The 19,166-nt window shown below is 42.1% G+C and overlaps 1 protein-coding gene across 2 annotated transcripts in view; it reads left to right on the forward strand.

Moving 5' to 3' along the window:
* EPHB6 (EPH receptor B6) overlaps positions 1-19,166 on the forward strand; it is a 71,053-nt gene that overhangs the window by 26,504 nt on the left and 25,383 nt on the right. For both annotated transcript variants that reach the window (XM_032680336.1, XM_032680334.1), the window contains exons 3-4: positions 2,815-2,879; positions 5,610-6,306. In XM_032680336.1, the coding sequence (XP_032536227.1) occupies positions 2,815-2,879; positions 5,610-6,306 (762 nt within the window). The remainder of the gene's footprint in view (positions 1-2,814; positions 2,880-5,609; positions 6,307-19,166) is intronic.

Consider the following 19,166-nt stretch of genomic DNA (forward strand, 5'->3'; position numbering starts at 1 on the left):
GATACTCTGAGATGACCTCAATCAGTGTTGCCTCTAGCAGTATCAGGGACTGGACTGAGCCTAGGTCTAACCTGATCTTGCAAGATCCTTGATTTTGAGCAAGATAGAAGGGGTGAAAGCCATTTTTTTTCCAAATTGGCAAATTCAGCTGAACAGATCATTTATATCTATGCTGATGGGTAGCAGAATACTGAACACACTGAGGATCTGAAATGATACATCAGTCATCTGTACTAGTAAAGTGGCAGATTGAAGGCTTTTGCCTGTACACATTCATAGTGTTAAATTATTAGCACATCCATGCATTTGGCCCATGCCAATTAATCTTATCATAAACAGTGTCTACACATAAGTTGGAAGGTAGAGTGGACCAAGGACTGTTCCTCAGAGATGATTGGATGTGACCGTGCATTTCTTTGGAAGTTGGAATTCTTAGCCATGTGAACATGAACCATACTGTGCCTGTTGTCCTCAGAATTAGAGAGCAGTTTAACAGCTTGTTAGGTTTGTGAGTGTGCCTGCAGCTGGTGTGACTGGGGATCTTATTCAAGGCATGGAGCCAGTAGGAGAGGAAGAAAGAGAAGAAAAATAGTGAGGGACGTTGGACTGCAGGTTGTGAAATGAGATTTATGCACACAAAGTTCTTGTGTACTTTTCTTATTTTCCTAATGCTTTCTGACTTAAAATATTCACTGTGAGAGGGACGGTTCTGTCTGCTTCAGGCTACCTATTTCTGTTTGCTTGTGAAATACTTATGTGCTTGATAAATATTACCTTGCTCACTGGTGAGAAGCTATCTGGAGAATATGCTTGACATGGCAAGCAGTCTGCTGAGCAAGTCTTCTCTGTTTTCTTTCTTCTTCTTTCCTTTCTCACTTTTTATCTGACTTTCTGTGCCCTGATTAACTTTTCTCTATTTTATTTTCTCCTAGAGTTTCCGTGGGGTAGAGGCATTATACTTTGGTAAATGGGAGACTCAGACCTGATTAGAAAAAAAATGTTCTTTCTGTGTTGAAAAATTACCTTGCATATTATTTCACCATATCAAGGCAATGTCTGGGAACCCAGTGGCAAAGTAATGACATGATGCAGTGCAACCCCTATGCCAGATCATGCAGTTGAGACCGTAATGGGCGTGGGGGAATGCCAAGTTCCTCTGCTGCCAGGACAGCCTAGGGAAGCCTGTGCCTCAGGGAGGTATAGGCCTTTTGCAGAGGTTCTGCTGCTCAGAGTAACCATCTGAGCCAAGTTACCCTTGAGTACTGAGCTGCTCAGCATTTCTCAAGGTCTGTTAGACAATTTTAGTGAGGTTGTGCTTAACCAGTAAGCTCCTTCCAGTTTTCGCAAGCCTGCCCAGGTATTTTGCACTGCTTTTGAATCAAGGAATCAGCTCTTCAGGAAGGTCTAAGAAATATAAGGTCTCTGTAGGAATATAGGGAGCATAGTTCAGGGACATTGATGAAGGCTGAGGTCTGGATAAACTTGCTCACTTGATCATGTCTGCTTTAAGATGAGTCTAGTCTTTCCTTTCTGATGATTAATGTGGAATGAATCCCCAGGTGCATTGGTACGGATAGTGACATCAACAATCCATAAATTGGAAATAGAAACCATTGAGAATCTCTCTCCTGCATAAAACATGGAACAGTCATATCTATAAACTTCTAAAAGGGGAATAGGAATAATGAATCCTATTTGTAAATAAGGTGGCTGTTGCTGTTGGGTTCTGGGTTGGCTTTTTTGATCAGTTTTGTAAGGTTTTGGTTTTTTAAAGTAACAAAATGGAAATAGGAAAGTCAAAATAAACAAATAAAGCTTTCCAGAATTAAAGAAAAAGCAACTGATTTTTACAGTGTTTATCAACACATGTAAGTATCTATTCAAGGGAGTCTTGTTGTTCTTCTATGTCCTCACTATAAATGTACAAAGTATAGTGCGCATGCTTCCATACTAGTAACTTCTAGGATGGTCTCAGACCTTGACATAGTATTTTGGAGAATGATACGTTTATAGTTTGCACTGTCACAAGTTCTTCTGTATTTCTTTGTTCCCAAATAGAGAATAACAAGTCCAAGAGCAGTCAAGGCTAGTATCTGCCTCCAGTAGTAGATTCAATTACAATGGAAATGCAGACCACTTGTGGGAATAAACTTGGCCTGTGAAGCTCTGCATGTACCCTACTCCTGAGCAGGATAATGCAACAGACTATTTAATACTAATTTTTCTGATAAAACTGGGACTCCTACACAGGCTTGCAATGTAATGCCCAGATCCAGAACAAAGTGAATCCATTACAGGATCAACTGGGTCATCATCCTAAACTCCAAAAGAAATTTTGTTCCAGAACTGGAAACAAACGTGTCTTGGCCTTGTGTCCACATTTACACCTGCGAATGAAACAGGCAACCCTAGTCCTAAGGAGACTGGCATGCATTCATGTAACTCATCTCTCTGTTTCATCTTTTCCTTTCCAAAAAGAGAGTGACCTTGTATATACTGCTCATTATGATGACTCTGCTCCATGCTGTCAGTGTGCTTACACTTTGCCTGGGAAAGTCTGGTCAGAACATTGCAAAGCAACTTGCTAATCATGACTTAGCATGATTATGTGCCCAGTGCCTTTACCCCCATCTTGGCCCATCTTAATTTACTAGTGTGGACATAACTGTCATATTTAATCTCAAAACATTAATGTATATTTTTGGTGTATGGAAGCCCTCTACAAGACAATCTTGTGAGGAACAGATAAGATTTTAGTCTGACTTGCAATAGCACAAAATACTCTTTTTATTTAATTTTTTTAAATATAAACAGAAATACTTCTGGATACAACTCAAGAGACCTCAGAGATTGGCTGGACCACACACCCTTCTGATGGGGTAAGCATTTCCCTTGTCCTCTTCTTGACTGTGCCTCTGCTGGGAAGATGTGCATGCATCTGATGAAGAAAGGGAAACTGGAAGCAATGAGACTTTGTTCATGGATTTTGTACATATGAACAATTTGAACACAATGTGTTGTGCAAAGCCAGATTGTTAAGAGAGGAGGATACTGGGTGGAATACTATTGTCACCTCCTTACTGTCTGCCTTCCTCTGTCCTAATATAAATAATTATCCCTCCGTACTGATAGAGTAGAATAGAATATTTCAGTTGGAAGGTACCTACAACAATCTCCTAGTCCAGCTGCCTGACCACTTCAGGGCTGATCAAAAGTTAAAGCATGTTGTTACGAGCATCGTCAAATGCTGACAGGCTTGGAGTATTGACCGCCTCTCTAGGGAGCCTGTTTCAGTGTCTGACCACCCTCTTGGTAAAGAAATGTTTCCTGATGTTGATTCTAAACCTCCCCTAAGGCAACTTTGAACCATTCCCATGCGTCCTATCACTGGACTCCAGGGAGAAGGGATCAGCTCCTCCCTCTCCATTTCCCCTCCTCAGGAAGCTGCAGATGGCAAGGGGATTGCCACTCAGCCTCCTTTTTTACAAGCTAGACAAACCCAGAACCCTCAGCTGCTCACCACAGCATATGCCTTTCAGCCCATCCACCAGCTTTTTTTGCCCTCCTCTGGACTCATTTCAGGACCTTCACACCCCTCTGAAATGGTGGGGCTCAGAACTGCACCCAGCACTCTGTGTGAGGCCACACCAATGCTGAGCCCAGTGGGATAATCCCCTCGTCTGACCAGCTGATGATGCCATGTTTGATGCTCCCCAGGACATGGTTTGCCCTCGGGGCTGCCCGGGTACACACTGCTGACTCACGTTGAGCTGATGCCCACCAGCACCCCCAGGGCCCGCTCTGCAGGGCGCTCTCCAGCCACTCCTCTCCCACTTCATACTTGTGTGCAGAGTTACTCCATCCCAACTGCAGCATCTGGCATTTGTTCTTGTTAAGTTTCATGCCATGGATGACTGCCTAATGCTCTAATCTATCCAGATCCCTCTGCAAGCTCTTTTGTCCCTCCAGAGAGTTAACAGCACTTGCCAGGTTAGTCTCGACAGTAAACTTGCTAATGGTGAGTTCAACTCCTGCATCCAGGTCATTGATTAATACCTTGCACAGAACTGGCTCTAGAATTGAGTCCAAGGAACACTGTGGCAGGGCTAGGAGTTGGACTCTATGATCCTTGTGGGTCCCTTCCAACTCAGATGTTCCATGATTCCATAATTTGTATTGTGTGCATTGATGTACAAACATTTCAGTTGTGCTCCTGAGCCCTCCATGCTCCCGGGAGCAGCATACATATTTCCACTAGCACTGCTATCCCCAGGCTATACCATGCCAACTCTTGGTTTACCTCCAGCTCTCCTGTTGATATTCCCTTCCTTCATCAATTCTAGATTAAATCTCTCTTAATCAGTCTGTCCAGTTTATGAGCAAAGATACCTTTCACCTGTTGGGACAGTGGATCCTGTCAGGTCCCAGCATACCTCATGTCTCAAAGATTCCTCAATGGTTACAAAACCAAGTATTTTGGCAGAAGCACCAGTCCTGAAGCCAGGTATTGATATCTTGAGATCACTTGTTTCTTCCAAAGTGTCTCACGGTTACTAAGAGGATTGGGAAAAACACTACCTGTGCTCCTGAATTTTTTTGCGTTCTTCCCAAGGCCCTAAAATCTCTGTTGATCAACTTTGTACTTTTTGTTGGGACATTACTAGTACCCATGTGAAAAAGCAGGAGTGGATAATAGTCTGAAGGCTGTACTAAGCTCTTCTGTCATCTGGTGACAGCCCTAAACTAGGCCCCAGGGAGGCAGCAAACTTGCCTAAAAAGATGTTCTGATCTGCAAATGGGTGCTTCTGTTTCACACAGGACAGTCACTAATGACCATAACTTGCCAATTTTTCTTCTTGGTGCTGGTTTAATGCAGATCTTGTTGCGAGCAGTTTGTTGGTCAGATCTTCACGAGAATGCTTGAGCAGGTCTCTTCTCTTCTGTCTCACTGTGCACTTCCTCTGTCATACTCAGGACCTTGTACCTATTCTATAAAACTAGTTAAGAGGGTAAGGAGGGGTTTCTCTTACAGCTTTGTAGAGTAACCCGCTTCCAGTACAGTAACCCCTCTCTATCCTTCCTTTGTGCCTTCCTCCTGGCACAAACCAGATCTGGGCCTGCCCCTGTAGTGGTCATGCAGAGTGGCTTGTGTGCATAGGAGATGTCAGAGGATAGCTCCAGCTGTGGTAAAGCTGGGTAGAAGGGACTTCTACTTCAATGTGTTTTCCAAAGAACAATGTCTTGTTGCTCTGTCTCATTTACTTGTGTCTTGTCTCTGGAGATAAGACATGTGGAAATAGGAGGGAAGAAAGTGAGTCTCATTTTAAGATTCTGAATGCCATGTGACAAGTTTGTATTAATTATGTTTTCTGTCACAACAGTTCTTACTTCAAAACTTTGACCACTCTTCTTTACAGGGTCATACTTTGTCCTGTGTAGAGTGCTGTGCTGCACATGGCATCAGCAGGTTCAAGTCTTGTCATAGACAAGACTGGCAAGGAGAAGGAAGGGGAAGACAAAGACCTGTCCCGTATTTTTGATGCAGTTGAACACTGAATCTTTTTTTTTTCAGTTTCTTTTTTCTTTTCTTTCCCTTATTTCCATTGTAGTGGGATGAGGTAAGCGTCCTGGATGACAAGAAGCGCCTGATCCGGACCTTTCAAGTCTGTAATGTGGCTGAACCAGGTCAGAACAACTGGTTGCGTACTCACTTCATAGAGCGACGTGGAGCCCACCGAGTCCATGTCCGCCTCCGTTTCTCAGTGAGAGACTGTGCCAGCATGCGCACTGTGGCCTCCTCTTGCAAGGAGACTTTCACACTCTACTATCACCAGTCGGAGGCTGACATAGCCTCTCAGGACCTGCCAGAGTGGCGTGAGGGCCCCTGGACCAAAGTGGATACTATTGCAGCTGATGAAAGCTTTTCCCAGGTGGACAGCACTGGGAAGGTGGTAAAGATGAATGTTAAAGTGCGTAGCTTTGGACCACTTACCAAGCATGGCTTTTACCTGGCCTTCCAGGACTCAGGAGCCTGCATGTCCCTGGTGGCAGTCCAAGTCTTTTTCTACAAGTGCCCAGCTGTGGTGAAAGGATTTGCCTCCTTTCCTGAAACGTTTGCAGGAGGGGAGAGGACCTCGCTGGTGGAGTCACCAGGGACATGTGTGCCAAATGCTGAAGAGACAAGCACGACTGGGTCTTCAAGTGTTCGGTTGCACTGCAATGGAGAAGGGGAGTGGATGGTGGCCATTGGACGATGTACCTGCAAGGCTGGCTACCAGCCTGTTGATGATGAACGAGCCTGCCAAGGTGAGAGAACCTTTTTTCCACCCTTTAGGCAGCCCCTTTTTTGTTGGTTCTCTGTATCAGCAATATTTGGTACTAGTGAAAAGTTCACAGAGCTAGGAGGTTAAACTATTTCTTACAGTGAATGCCTACTAGCAGTCTCTTCTGACACTTTTAGCACCCCGAACTGGAGCTGGAGGGGTTTAGTTAGGAGTGGTATTCTTCAATTTAGTGCTCTGGCTAAAACCATGTTCCTCTTGCTCCCCGTCTCCCTCAGACTGAAAGCACAAAAGGCAAAGATCACAGTTTGAGGTTAGAGCAATTTACTGGAAACAGCAGTGAGATAAGAAAATGAACAGTAACAGCAACAATATTAATAAGCAAAGGTATAAGACAAAGAAATTATTTACATGGAAAGTCCATGACAATATACAAATACCAATCAGCTCTTCTCTGCCACGTTTTCTACAGACCAGAAAGAACACCCTTCTCCTCAGAAGAGAGAGTCCTGTCCCACTGCCCCCGGCAATGACCCTAGGTGGTGCAGAATAACATCTGGGTCCTGGTCATGCCCCCTCAGCCACACCCCCTCCCAGCCACTGCAGAAATTACCTTGTCCTGACTAAAGCTGGGACACTGCTTCTTGGTGATAACAACATGGTTGGAAACTCCACTCAGGCCTTAGTTCAAGCTGCCACAAGAGACAGCCTGTTAGGTTACTTATACAGAATTACCAGGAGTTGTCACTAGCCAGACCTACCAAAACTCCACTTCTTTACCAAGAGGCAACAGTGTTAGAAGAAACATGCCACATGGAGCAGGGCCGAGCTCAGAGCTAATACACTCTACTGTCCTAGCTAGTTTGAGCGCTTTTGCTAGTACTGTTGGAACTAGGAATTAAAAAAAAAAAAAAGGCAAATGGCAGCACCCTGGTCATGGGAGAGGGAACATGTAGCAGGGCTGACCTGACAAGAAAGAATAGTCATAATAGTATTATCATTACCAATAATGTACTCTCTGCCCAGGGGCCCATGGTATTTTCTGTGTTTGTTGGAGGAAATAGAATAAATTATGTATCACCCAGAAGTGATACTGGGCCAAAATCTGGCCAAGCCTGAACACCCAGTCTAATGTCATGAGTGTATTCCTATCTCAAGCTTAAGACTGTCCATTAGAGGAAACTGCTTATGTTGGTTATGTAATTTTTTGTAGAACATTCCTCTCATGCTTCCTGTGTTTTAATATGCATCTACTCAAAAGCTCTCAGCAATATAAAGTGTTGCTGCACCACCCTTACTAATCTAAAAAATAAATGTAATGTGGAAACAAGTTTTGGCTGCAGACACAATTTTAAAGTTGGATTATAATTTATTCAAATAAGAGTTCGAGTCAAACATTAGGTGTACAAATATCCTGGTTAACGCCAAGTGCAAATGCAACAGATAATTAATGGTTGTCAATATGATACTTTACATTCGTGCTTCATGAAGTGATTTGGGTCATGTAAAATAGCTTTATTAAAATACAGGTCATTGTGCTGGAGACTTATAAAGCAATTAAAATTGGTAAGTGCTTTTCATTTGTTTAAACTTTGAGAATAATTAAAATGTGTGTGCCTTTTTATCCTGCTCATCCTGAGAGAAATGTAACTACATTGCTATAGTGCTGTTCCTGAGACAGTAAGCTCAGGTGGACATAGAGCAGCTCTATATGGCACTAGTTCTGCTGTCTGCATCAGTCACATGACTAGTTCACAGTTTAGATAAACTGCCAGTCAATAATTTAGTGTCAGATAGTAGTCTTAAGCACTCAAAAAATAAGGGAATTAGGCTCGGTAGATAAAATTTTAAAAAATCTATCTTCTATTTTTCATACCATTCAGTGAAAGCTGATACTCCCTTGCAGCCTCATTATCATAAAAGCTGGAGAAAGATGAAAATGATAAACACTATAAGGAATAACTGAAACAATGACAGTCTATCAAGGTACAAAACTTCATTCCCATCAATTACTTCCTAAGATTCCATGAGCAGCTTAGAGCAGCCAAAGACAACCAAATAATGAATCTTAATGTTAGAGGGTATTTTTTTTCTGCTCATGTTTCTTGTAAACTCCTCTGGCTTCATCATTTGTTCCTGATCTCTTGTCCTGCTAACAATACGTTGCTGTCCTGTCTGAATGGAGCCACATTCAGTTCATGTAATTTGTCCCCTTGCTTGGTGTTTCTTTGTGTGGAGTCCTTTCCAGCACTTCCCCTCTATATGTATGTTCTCCCTTCCTAAGAACAGAAGTATGCCATGATACAGAGCTGCTACAGTGTTGTAGATGAAATACAGAACAAAAGCAATAGCCCAAGGGCAGATTTCTACTGATGATACCGCAGAGAGCTCTTCTTAATAAGACTGAAGAATCAACCAAGGATAGGAAGGAGAAGCAAGTTTCCTTCTTACACTTTATTAGAAGAGTGTGTGGGCATTGCCTTCCCCCTCACCATATGCAAGCCTGTGGAGTCCTTCCCGGACCAGCTGTTATCTCTTTATTTAGAACAAAGAATCTGCCAAGAGCCATTCTGAGGAGAAAGATAGAAAGCCCTTGTTTTTTCCCCCTACCCCCTATCATAAGTTAAGATACTTTCTTTTATTAGTTTTATGAGACTGCCTGCTGTATTTTACTATATGGCAAATTTCTCCAACTAGATAGAAGAGTGAACCAACAACCTTTAGTAAGCCCTCTGGGTGATGTGGGATGTGCTCTGTGTGGGATTCACTTTTGACCTTATCTGAGCAGACTTCTCATGCTGAACAGTCAGAAAGGAGAACGGCAGTTTGAAGAGGAAAAAAAAGAAAGTTGGGACCTAATCTCCTTTTCTTTGGGTAGATATATACACACAGGCAACCTTGCCTGGCAAGGTTTTCTGCAGCTTGTGTTTTTCCTCCTAGAAGGCTGGAAGCGGAATGTTCTGTGTGATTAGGCTATCCTAGGCTACTGGTTCCCAAAATTCTGGACTGATTGGCTGTTCTCCCAAGCCTTCTCTCCGATTCACATATTCGTTACTGAAAACAGTTGTTCCCGAATCCATCCCCGCAAACAATTAAATAATGTGTTTCTTGGGATACACTGCCTGCTGCTTATCATTGCTGTTAAAAGTCATATAGGATTTAAGTTACCAGATGCTTTTGAAAATAATATTTAGAATTCATGACTGAGACATTTTAAAAATACTTCAGAAATTGCAGTGTGGACAAAAAGGAGAAGAGAAATGACTGCTAGATAAAGTGCTAAGCTGACTTCTGAATTAAGGACAGAGCTCAGGACAGAGCTGAGCTGATTGGCTATATCTGTGGCACCTCTGTACAAATGTATTTAACTGGGGATAGAAAACAACAGCCAGAGAGAGGAGGAGGGAACAAGTTTGGAGTGGAAAGAGTTAATTTGAACTTGGGACAGGGAGGAGGAAAGGTGTTGTTTCAATGTTTGTTTTTGTTTTCTCATTATCCAAATCTATGTTAATCAGCAATAAATTAAATTAAATTTCCCCGAGCCAAGTCTGTTTTGCCTGTGATGATAATTGGTAAACAAACTCCGTGTCTTTATAACTTCTTTACCTCTGCCCACCATCTTTCTAATCCAATTTTCTCCCTATGTCTGGCTGAGGAGGAGGAGTGAGAGAGGTTAGCCATCCACATGCCTGCTTCTTCTCTCTTCTTTCCCTAGGGATATTAAGCAAGCAAAAGGTCTGCCTGTCATCTGTAGTAGCTGTAAGGATTCCGTAAAAGTGCCCATGTCCTGTGGCTATATGTAGTCCCTTCTGGTTGCTGAAGGAATCACATCTCTATTACCGATAACTAGGGGAGCTAGCAACTGTGCACACAGCTGTTTGACTTCTCATTTGGGAAGAGTATTTCATGTTTATTTTTTTATTATTGAAAGATGCCCTTTCTGACCAACCTAGATAAACTTTTTTTCAGTGTACAAGTCTAAGAAAATGTTAAGATTTATGTTAAAGCAAAAGCTTCAGTAGTCTGATAAAAATATGCACATGCTATTAGCAAAGAAAAAAGCACAATAAGCTTTTCTCAAATTTTAATCACTTAAAAGATACTTCCTTTAAAACCACAGCATAATTTACATTGCAGGGACTTGTGGAAGTGATCTTCTCCAACCCCTGCTCAAAGCAGGACCAAATTGGGTTATGTCACTCAAGGCCTATTCCAATCTAGTTTTCATTATTCCTAAAGATCAAGATTACACAATGTCCCTGGGCAACTGTTCCAGTGTTTGACAACACCTGTGGTGAAATTACTTTTTCCTATGTAGAAGGAGATTTTAGTAAGATGTAATAAGAGGTTATTACAGCTTGTGTGTGTTATCTCATGTTCTACCACCTTGTGCCTACACCTTCTTCATATCCTCCCATTAGGTGGCTGATGCCAGCTGTAAGTTCCCACCCTGCAGCCTACTCTTCTTCAAAATGAAAAAAACCAGTGTGTTAGCCTCTCCTGAATAAGAGCTTTAATTTCAAGGTAAAGTCACAGTTGACAATAATGTTTGGCGCCTTGAGCTAGATTACTTTTTTCTTTTTTCTTTTTTTTCCCCCTTCCATATTGCTCCTTTCATCAGTTTTTCTGCTACATACACATACATTTTGGTGCTTTTCAAGTAGTTTGCTGCTTTTCTTGTATCAAGTGCTTGCTCTAGACTCATATTTCATCCTTACCCTGCCCAAATCTTTCCTCTCTTGTTTTTGCCTTTTTTTCCTTCACGCAACGCATTCCCTGGCAGTCCTCCCATATATAATTAGCTAGTAATTGCTTTAGCTCTGCCTCTTTTAACTAAAAAATCCCTTACTCAACTGATCTCCTATCAACAGTTCAGCAGGAAAGGGTTCTTAGTCACTTCATTTATTTTATCTCAGTTGATTTGATGCTTTCCTTTACAACTCAAAATCCATACTTTTCTCTCCTTATGTGTCTTTTATTTTCCACTGTCTCTTCCCCACCCAAACAGCTGTAGCAACAATGAAACTAGATCAACCCAGGGTGCTATTGCTTCACCATGACTTGCTTCTACCTCTGTCTGATCCCATCTCTCTCAGAATAGGATGCAAGATACACAGTAACAGCCTGGCCCAGTGGGAATTTGCTTCCTATCACCATGAGCTAGTCATAGACTTATTTCTGGGTGAGGGAAAAAAGCAGTGTTTTATCTAAAAAATACTTAATGTTTTCTTTTCTGGTGTGTCTTCTGCATGCTAATTATTGTATCTATCTTGCTTTATGACAGATGTAATGTCTAAATGTCTACATCATATTTCTACAATATTATCAGTTACTAACTCCTTTCCGTCATCCTGCCCTCTAAGTGCCAAACTCCATCCCTTGTTTGGAGTCATTCTCGTTTGAGGCCCTCTGTAACTCTGCACATCCAGTTTTCCCTAGGCTGCAAATTCAGCTATGTCCATTTATCCTTCCCGCTTTGACTCCAATGCCAGCTTTGACATTCTTCATCTTCAATACTCTCACATATAGTATTTATTCTTGCTGCCCCACAGTACACCTGGGAGCACAACTCCCATATAAGAAACAGATCACTTGTCTTAGTAAAGAAGAGAGCAATTTTATGCTTTTCTAAATGTCTCCCTGTGTCCCACTTCAGTTCCAAATCATATCTGTGTACGAAAAGTCAGTTTCATCTTTATGACATTCCCTAAAACCACTACTGGGAGTACATAAAGCCCTATTGAAGTTCCCAACTACTCTTCTTGGTCCTTCTTCCCTTGCTGCATTTTGTTTAGTTCTCAGAATATTTCCTCTCCAGCCTTACTGTCCAAGTGAGCTTTCCAATGCATTTTTCTCTTTCTTAACCTCTTTGGTTTTAGGTCTGTCCTCTCCTGATTTTCATTTTCTTTACTCCTCTTCCCCCATGCCACTCCGTGATTCCAGCACTTTTCTCTGCTGGTTTTGATATTTGTTATTATTAGTAGTCTGTCAGAAACTGCTTCTCTGGCCTCCCGGGTGGAACTTGTCTCCAGTGAGCAGTCAGGCAAACACAGGCAACACAGGGGTGAGTGCTGTAGCTGAGGAAAACTGGGTCAATGTCTGAGATGAGCTGTGCCGAGCTGAACTATTGTGGCATTCTGACACTGTGCCAAGATATGAAAAACAACTGAGACAAGCTGAAGGAAAAGCGCTTGCGCACTCTGAACTCTGCCTTCTTCGTTCATAGTAGCCTTGACTTGATGGGAAGTGGCAGCTTGCTCTGCCCCCTGAGGTGCTAGCTCTGCAACCCTCTGTCCTTGCATTGGATATTGTGAATCAATGAGAGCTAGATCTGTGTTTTCTTGGAAAGTCCTGGTGCCTGGGGGGTGATAAGTTGTACTATCGCTGGTGACAAGGCCTTCAGTGGCTTGGCTGATGTTGGTGTTTTGTGTGAAGTTGTTCTGCAAGCACACAGTGGAGGTGTTTCAGGAGAAGCTGCTCTTGTTCAGGCTTTCTCTGGGTCTTTCTCCTGAAGTGGTAATGTTCACTAAGGCAAAACATGCGAGTTCTAGTGATGGTGGACTTGCTTCAGCTTGGATATTTGCTATAACTATCTCCAGTGACACAACAGTCATCTGCAGATGTTCTAAGACCAGAGCAAGTGGCCCTGATGCCATGATCTGCAGTAAGAAGGGAATGTAAGGTAAGATCCTTCAGAAATAAATGAGAGATGAATTCTGTCTGTGAGTATAAAGACGGCTCTAGGCTCACTGTGGCTGCTTGAATAAAGGGAAGTGGCTTTTGCCTATTTAAATTGCCAGGGAATTTTTTTCTCTTTCCTCCTGACTTGACCTGACTATTTATAGTGACTGGACTGAGGCAATGCCAGGAAAAACTCCATGTCATGGGAACAATTACTATTGCTATCTGTGGGCTAAGGTCCTGAGTGCTGTGAGCTAGCCTATCTTAGACAATTTTGAAAAGAGATAAAGGTGCTCATGAATGTAAGCATGTCTGTGACTGGATGCAGAGGCAGGGTTTAGATGGAAGCAGAAAGTTTGTGATAGCTGCAGTGCCTGCTCTTGAAGGCCATTCTTGAGCATCTTTTAGCTGGAGGCCAGTTAGTGTCTACTGTATTCAGTCCAGCCTTTTTGGACTGAATTGCAGTTGCAGTTGTAAAGTATAAGTAACAACAAATTTTAAGTCATAGTATTTTTTTTAGGTATATATTCATTAGGAAGGTGAGAGAGATGTGAATCATATTTAATTACTGTAAATCAGCTTTGCTTGCAATATGCTGTATGATTTCATTTTGCTGTTTTTCTTCTGGAAATAGAAATACCCAGGGGCAGAACGAGAGTTTCAAAGCATGATCATTTCTCTCTATCTGCCATCCCTCCTGGAAGTAACAGCGTGAGATTATAGGTTTATGTAGTAATTATTTTTTTCACTAGACAATAAAAAAATAGTCACTGTGGAGAGATCTTTCCTCCTAAATTGCTCAGTATTCCACTCCATAATTCTTCAACGGCCATTTCTGCAATGTGAGTGGAACCAGGCAGGGGAATCCTCTTTCTTATTGCTTTTTTTTTACGCTTTTCTCTATCTTGTTCAAAGTCTTTTCTCAGATTCCTCCCTCAAAGAGAACCTGACAATCCTATTCTCATTTCACTTCTGAACATCTGAAATGAGATGTAGCCTAGTGTCAAGAACTTTCCATTCATTATTCCCTGTCCACCCACAATCACAAATGTGGTGAATGATCTGGCAGTGAGGCAGCCAAGGCCACAGGGTTCTCTCCACACATTTTAATTTGCATATGTTTAAGGAAAATCACAGAATAGCTGAACTTGGAAGAGATCTCTAGAGGACACTTTAACTCCTCCCTGCCCAAGTAGAGTCACCTCTAGCAGGTTGCCCAGGAATAGGTCCAGGCTAATTTTGAATTTCCCCAAGAAGGGAGACTGTACACCCCCTCTGGGTAACCTGCTCCAGTGCTCAGTCACCCTCATGGTAAAAAGTGTTTCCATGTGTTCAGAGAGAGAACCACCTGTGATTCAATTTGAGCTCTTCACCTCTGGGCCTGTCACTGAGCAACACCTGAAAGAGCCTAGCTCTGCCCTCTTTGCATCCTCCCTTCAAGTATTTGTGCACATTCATGAGATTTCTGAAAGCCTTCTCTTCTCCAGGCTGAGCAATCCCAATTCTCCCAGCTTCTCTTTCTGTGAAAAATGCACCATTCCCTTAACCATCTTTGTGGCCCTTTGCTATCCAATATGTCAATGTCTCTAGTTTACTGGGGAGTCCAGAACTAGACTCCCAGTGGGGCCTCACCAAAGCTGAGTAGAAGGGAAAGATCACCTTCCTTGACCTGCTGACAACAGTTCCCCTAATGCAGCCCAGAATACCATTTTAGCTTTCTGTGTCACAAGGACACATTGCTAGCTCCTGTATGACTTGGTGTTCACCAGGACGTCCAGAATGCTTTCTGCAAAGCTGATTTCCAGGTTGTCAGCCCCCAGCATGCATGGGATTATTCCTTCCCAGGTACAGGACTCTGCACTTCTCCTTGCTAAACTTCATGAGGATCTTGTCAATGCATTTTTCCAGGCTCTCAAGGTCCCTCTGAATGGCAACACAGGCTGCTGGTGTATCAGCTGCTGCTACCAGTCTTTTGTCATCAACCCACTTGCTGAGGCTACACTCATCATCCATTTCATTAATGAAGATATTGAACAATATTGGACCTAGTATTGAGCCCTGGGGTGCACCACTAGATGCTGACCTTTGTCTAAACTTCATGCCACTGTTCATCACCCCCTGGGCTCAGTTGTTAAGGAAGTTTTCAATTAACGTCACTGTCTGCTCATCCAGCCCACACTTCATCAAGTTCGGGTTGTCTGTGAGGATACTATGGGAGACAGTTTTTTAAAAGCCTATACTGTGTTCTCCATGAGGATATCATGGGAAACAGTGTGGAAGACCTTTCTGATATCAAGAAAGTCACTATCCACTGCTCTCCCCTCATCTACCAAGCCAGAAATTTCATCCTAGAAGGTTGATCAAGCCTGAGTTTCCTTTTGAGAATCCATGCTGCCTGCTCACAATTACTTTCTTGTCCTTTGTGTGCCCAGAAAGGTATCCAGGATTAGTTGTTCCATCATCATCCTAAGGACGAAGATGAGCCCAAGCTACCCACTATTACTCAAGCACATCTCACCATGACCACAATCATTCAAAGGTTATCAAGAGTGGCCTCAAAATGACATCAGCCAGCTTCTCTGATGGATGCATCTGACCAGGGCCCATGAAATTATATAGTTTGTGTAAATATTGAGTCACCTGATCTGGTATGAGGAAGAAGGTCTTCCTTGCTTCAGCCTTCCCCCAGGTCTGCAGGACCTGGCATTCCTAAAGGCCAGTCTTGCTGGTAAAGACTGATGTGAAGAAGATATCCTGTGTCACCAGGACCCCTGTGCCACCCAGCAGTAGGCCCACATTTTCTCTGGTCTTCCTTTAACTACTTCTGTACCTAGAGAAACCCTTCTTGCTTTTGACCTTGGTAGCCAGATGTGATTCCAGGTAGGCTTTGGTTTTCCTAGCCATATGTCTACATGTTTGGGCAGTACTTCTCTGTTCTTCCCAGGCTACCTGTCCATGCTTCTGCCTTCTGTATCCTTCCTTTTTTGTGTTTGAGTTTAGCTAGGAACTCCTTGTTCAAACATGCAGGCCTCCTGGCATTTTTTGAATTCCTGCTTGTTGGGCTGATTTGCTTTTGCACGTGGAAGAGGTAACCCATGCATATGAACTAGCCTTTTAGGACCCACTCTTTCCTCATAGACCTTCTGGGAATCCTCCAGATCACCAAGGGATGATCATCTGCTCTGCCAGAGTTCAACATGTTGAGCTCACTTTTTGCTTTGCTCACTGACCTCAGGATCTTGAAATCCATCATCTCATGGTCAGTGAAGCCCAGACTACCTTCAACCTTCACATCACCAATGAGCCCTTCCTTGTTTGTGAGCATAAGGTCCAGGGAGCACCTCTCTCATTGCCTCCTCTATTCCTTGGGTCAGGAAGTAGTTGCTGATGTGTTCCAGAACTTCCTGGATCACTTATGACCTGCTGTGTTCCTCCTCCAGCAGATATTAGAGTGGTTGAAGTCCCCCTTGAGGATCAGTGCCTCTGAATGTGAGGCTAATTCCAGCTGTCAGCTCACAGCTCCATTCAGTTTTTCACAAGTAAGCATCTAAAGCCCTCTGAGACATGCTAGTGTAGCCAAGACATCAATCTCCTCCAGACTACCAGATAAGACATTACTAAAATTTGTGGGGTTTTGGTGAAACAGCTACAGTGAAGTTTTATTTGTTCAGTTTACTGAGCTGTAGTGGAGTGCTTACTATAGAAGAGCCTATGTGTCTGCTTCACACTCTGCTGAAGTTGAATACAGGACAAGGGAGTGTTGGGTGTGGAGACATTGGAAATGTGTACATTGTGTCATACTTTGCTCTAAATGGTACCTGTATCACCAAATCACTTCAAAAACAGGCCAGGTTCCTTCTTAAATGTGGTTAGGCCTTTTTCCTTCTTTTTTGTCTGCTGCTCATACTGGAAGTTTTTCTCAGAAGCCTGCTACTGTAGTTCGTGTATTGTTCTTGTAACCTGTAATTTACTGTAACGTTACCTGTTTTCAGGTTGTCATATCTCTTCAGCATAAATAAACAATTCTTCATTCACTGACTTTTACAGTTCCAGAACTTCATTCAAAAATAGATGCTACCTCAATGAGTAAGAGAGCTCATAGGTAGCAAGAAATCACCTAAGTGTGACAGCACACTGGGCAGTTCTAGGAAGTCGGCAATAATATACCTTTGCATATAGTTCAGGCAGATAATGTCAAGCACGGTGCACGGATGATGAAATTAGATTTTGTGAAGCAAATAAGAAAGAACAGATGTAGGTGTTTGATCTCTAGTATTTGTTATACATACCTATTCCAAAGTGCTGTCTCTACAGTAGTGTACTGTGTCAGTGATATGAGGATATACTCATATCATGAGGATAACATTGTTATCCATTAGCTGACACCATATCCCTGTTGTATTCTTTCTCTGTGTGTTACTTGGTTGGTTTTTATAAGCAGCTTTTGAATGCTTATGGCCACTTGGAGTGACTGCCCATAGCATTGATGAAATCTTGCACAGCCTTTTAAGCAACAGACTTGTTCTACCTTATATAAACTGGCTTTCTTTACCGAGATAGTAGAGCTACATGTTTGTTCCTTTACGTAAAACCTACAACATTGCACTTTTGCTTACTATCTTTGTCTAATTCATCAATAGTGTGCCACCCCTGCAGACCTCATCCCTGCATACCCAGGCTCAAGAGCAAGTTGCTGGTAGACTTCAAAGAACTGTGTAAAAATAAATATTTGTTTATTTCTAACACAACGTGTTTATTTTTAAATAAATTCTATTTACTAAATACCAGACAAATTCACAGCTTTGCTGGCTTTTCATATGATTTGCAATTGGGCTAAATATGAATCTACCTGAATTCTCTTAGCACTGCCCTTGTAGGGTAAATGTGGTTTTGCACGGCAGGGGTAAGGTCCATATCCTCTACAGATTTCCTTCTAGCATCACATAGATGACAGATATTACCATTACCTATTCATTTTTACTACTGTGACTAGCAGCAAGGTTGTTGTCCCACTTGATATCAGGCTGTAGTACTGAATGAAAGAAAAGAAACCTTCTACAGTGTCTACCTTGACAAGTGGAATGAATGTGCCATTAGTTCTAAGCCTTGACAAAAGCTTGAGAAGGAGTTCGATGCAAGAAAAAACAGATGAGATAAAATTAGTTGTAAGAAAAAAATTCACATTCAGCTCAGGATTCTCAAATTTGAAATAAATAAAGATCCCTGAAAGTGGTAAATTTTGGTTGAATGATGCTGCAGTGAGTTGAATGAGAACTTCCAATTCATAATACTCATAGTTTCAGTACAGGTGCATTTGCCAATTAGTGTGAAAAATTATATTCTATGTTTGTGGCTGTTAGCAGAGTCTTAAACTGAGGGAAAGGGGTATAATTCATAAAGTGGACAAAATCTTATTTTTTTGTTTATCGGAACATATGGACATATCTTTCCATATAAGAATGATTTGATTTTCTGCTGGATACAGACCTGAAGTCAAAGGCAGTTGCTCTTTTCTTACCATCATACATCATATGAAAAAACTCCAGTCTCTTCTTCCCTTTTCCTTTCCATATAGCAATGAATTTTGCAGCAATGACACTGAATTTTGTCAATTTTTGAGTGCCGGGAAGAACCAGTGTTCTCCTATTTAATAACTATCATTCAGAGTTGTTGAAGTCCCTTTTACAGTCTGACCTGTTTCAGGACTTACTATTCTTATCACTGTACATATGGAGGTTGCTCTGCAGCCAAGAAGAATTTTGAGAGAGAAGATGAAGTAACATGCTGAAGAAGAGGTATAAAGCTGATGGGACTCCACAGATGTTATGGGCTGTTATGTCTGGACTGCGCCTGTAACTGCAAAGGGAATTGAACACATATGATCCTAATTTCATATAACACCTGTGTACAATATTCTTCTCTTACATGTTTGGGTTTTTTTCAGATAATTTTTTGCTATCCGCAATCCTTGGGAATATTCTGCTTCTGGTAACCACTAGAGCAGTTTGCTCTCTTGAGGGTGTCCTTTGTGTGTTTTGACATCAAATGCTCAGCTGAGGTCTATCTGAAAGTGTCCCATTCCTTGTAAATGCTCTTTATTGTGAAGTTAACTAACCAAATGTCAGTCTGCAAATGAACTTTCACCTAGCTTATTAGTCCATAAAATCTAAAAGAACTGGATCTATTTATAGATCTATATATAGA

The sequence above is a fragment of the Chiroxiphia lanceolata genome, chromosome 2 (assembly GCF_009829145.1).
Source record: "Chiroxiphia lanceolata isolate bChiLan1 chromosome 2, bChiLan1.pri, whole genome shotgun sequence".
NCBI lineage: Eukaryota > Metazoa > Chordata > Aves > Passeriformes > Pipridae > Chiroxiphia > Chiroxiphia lanceolata.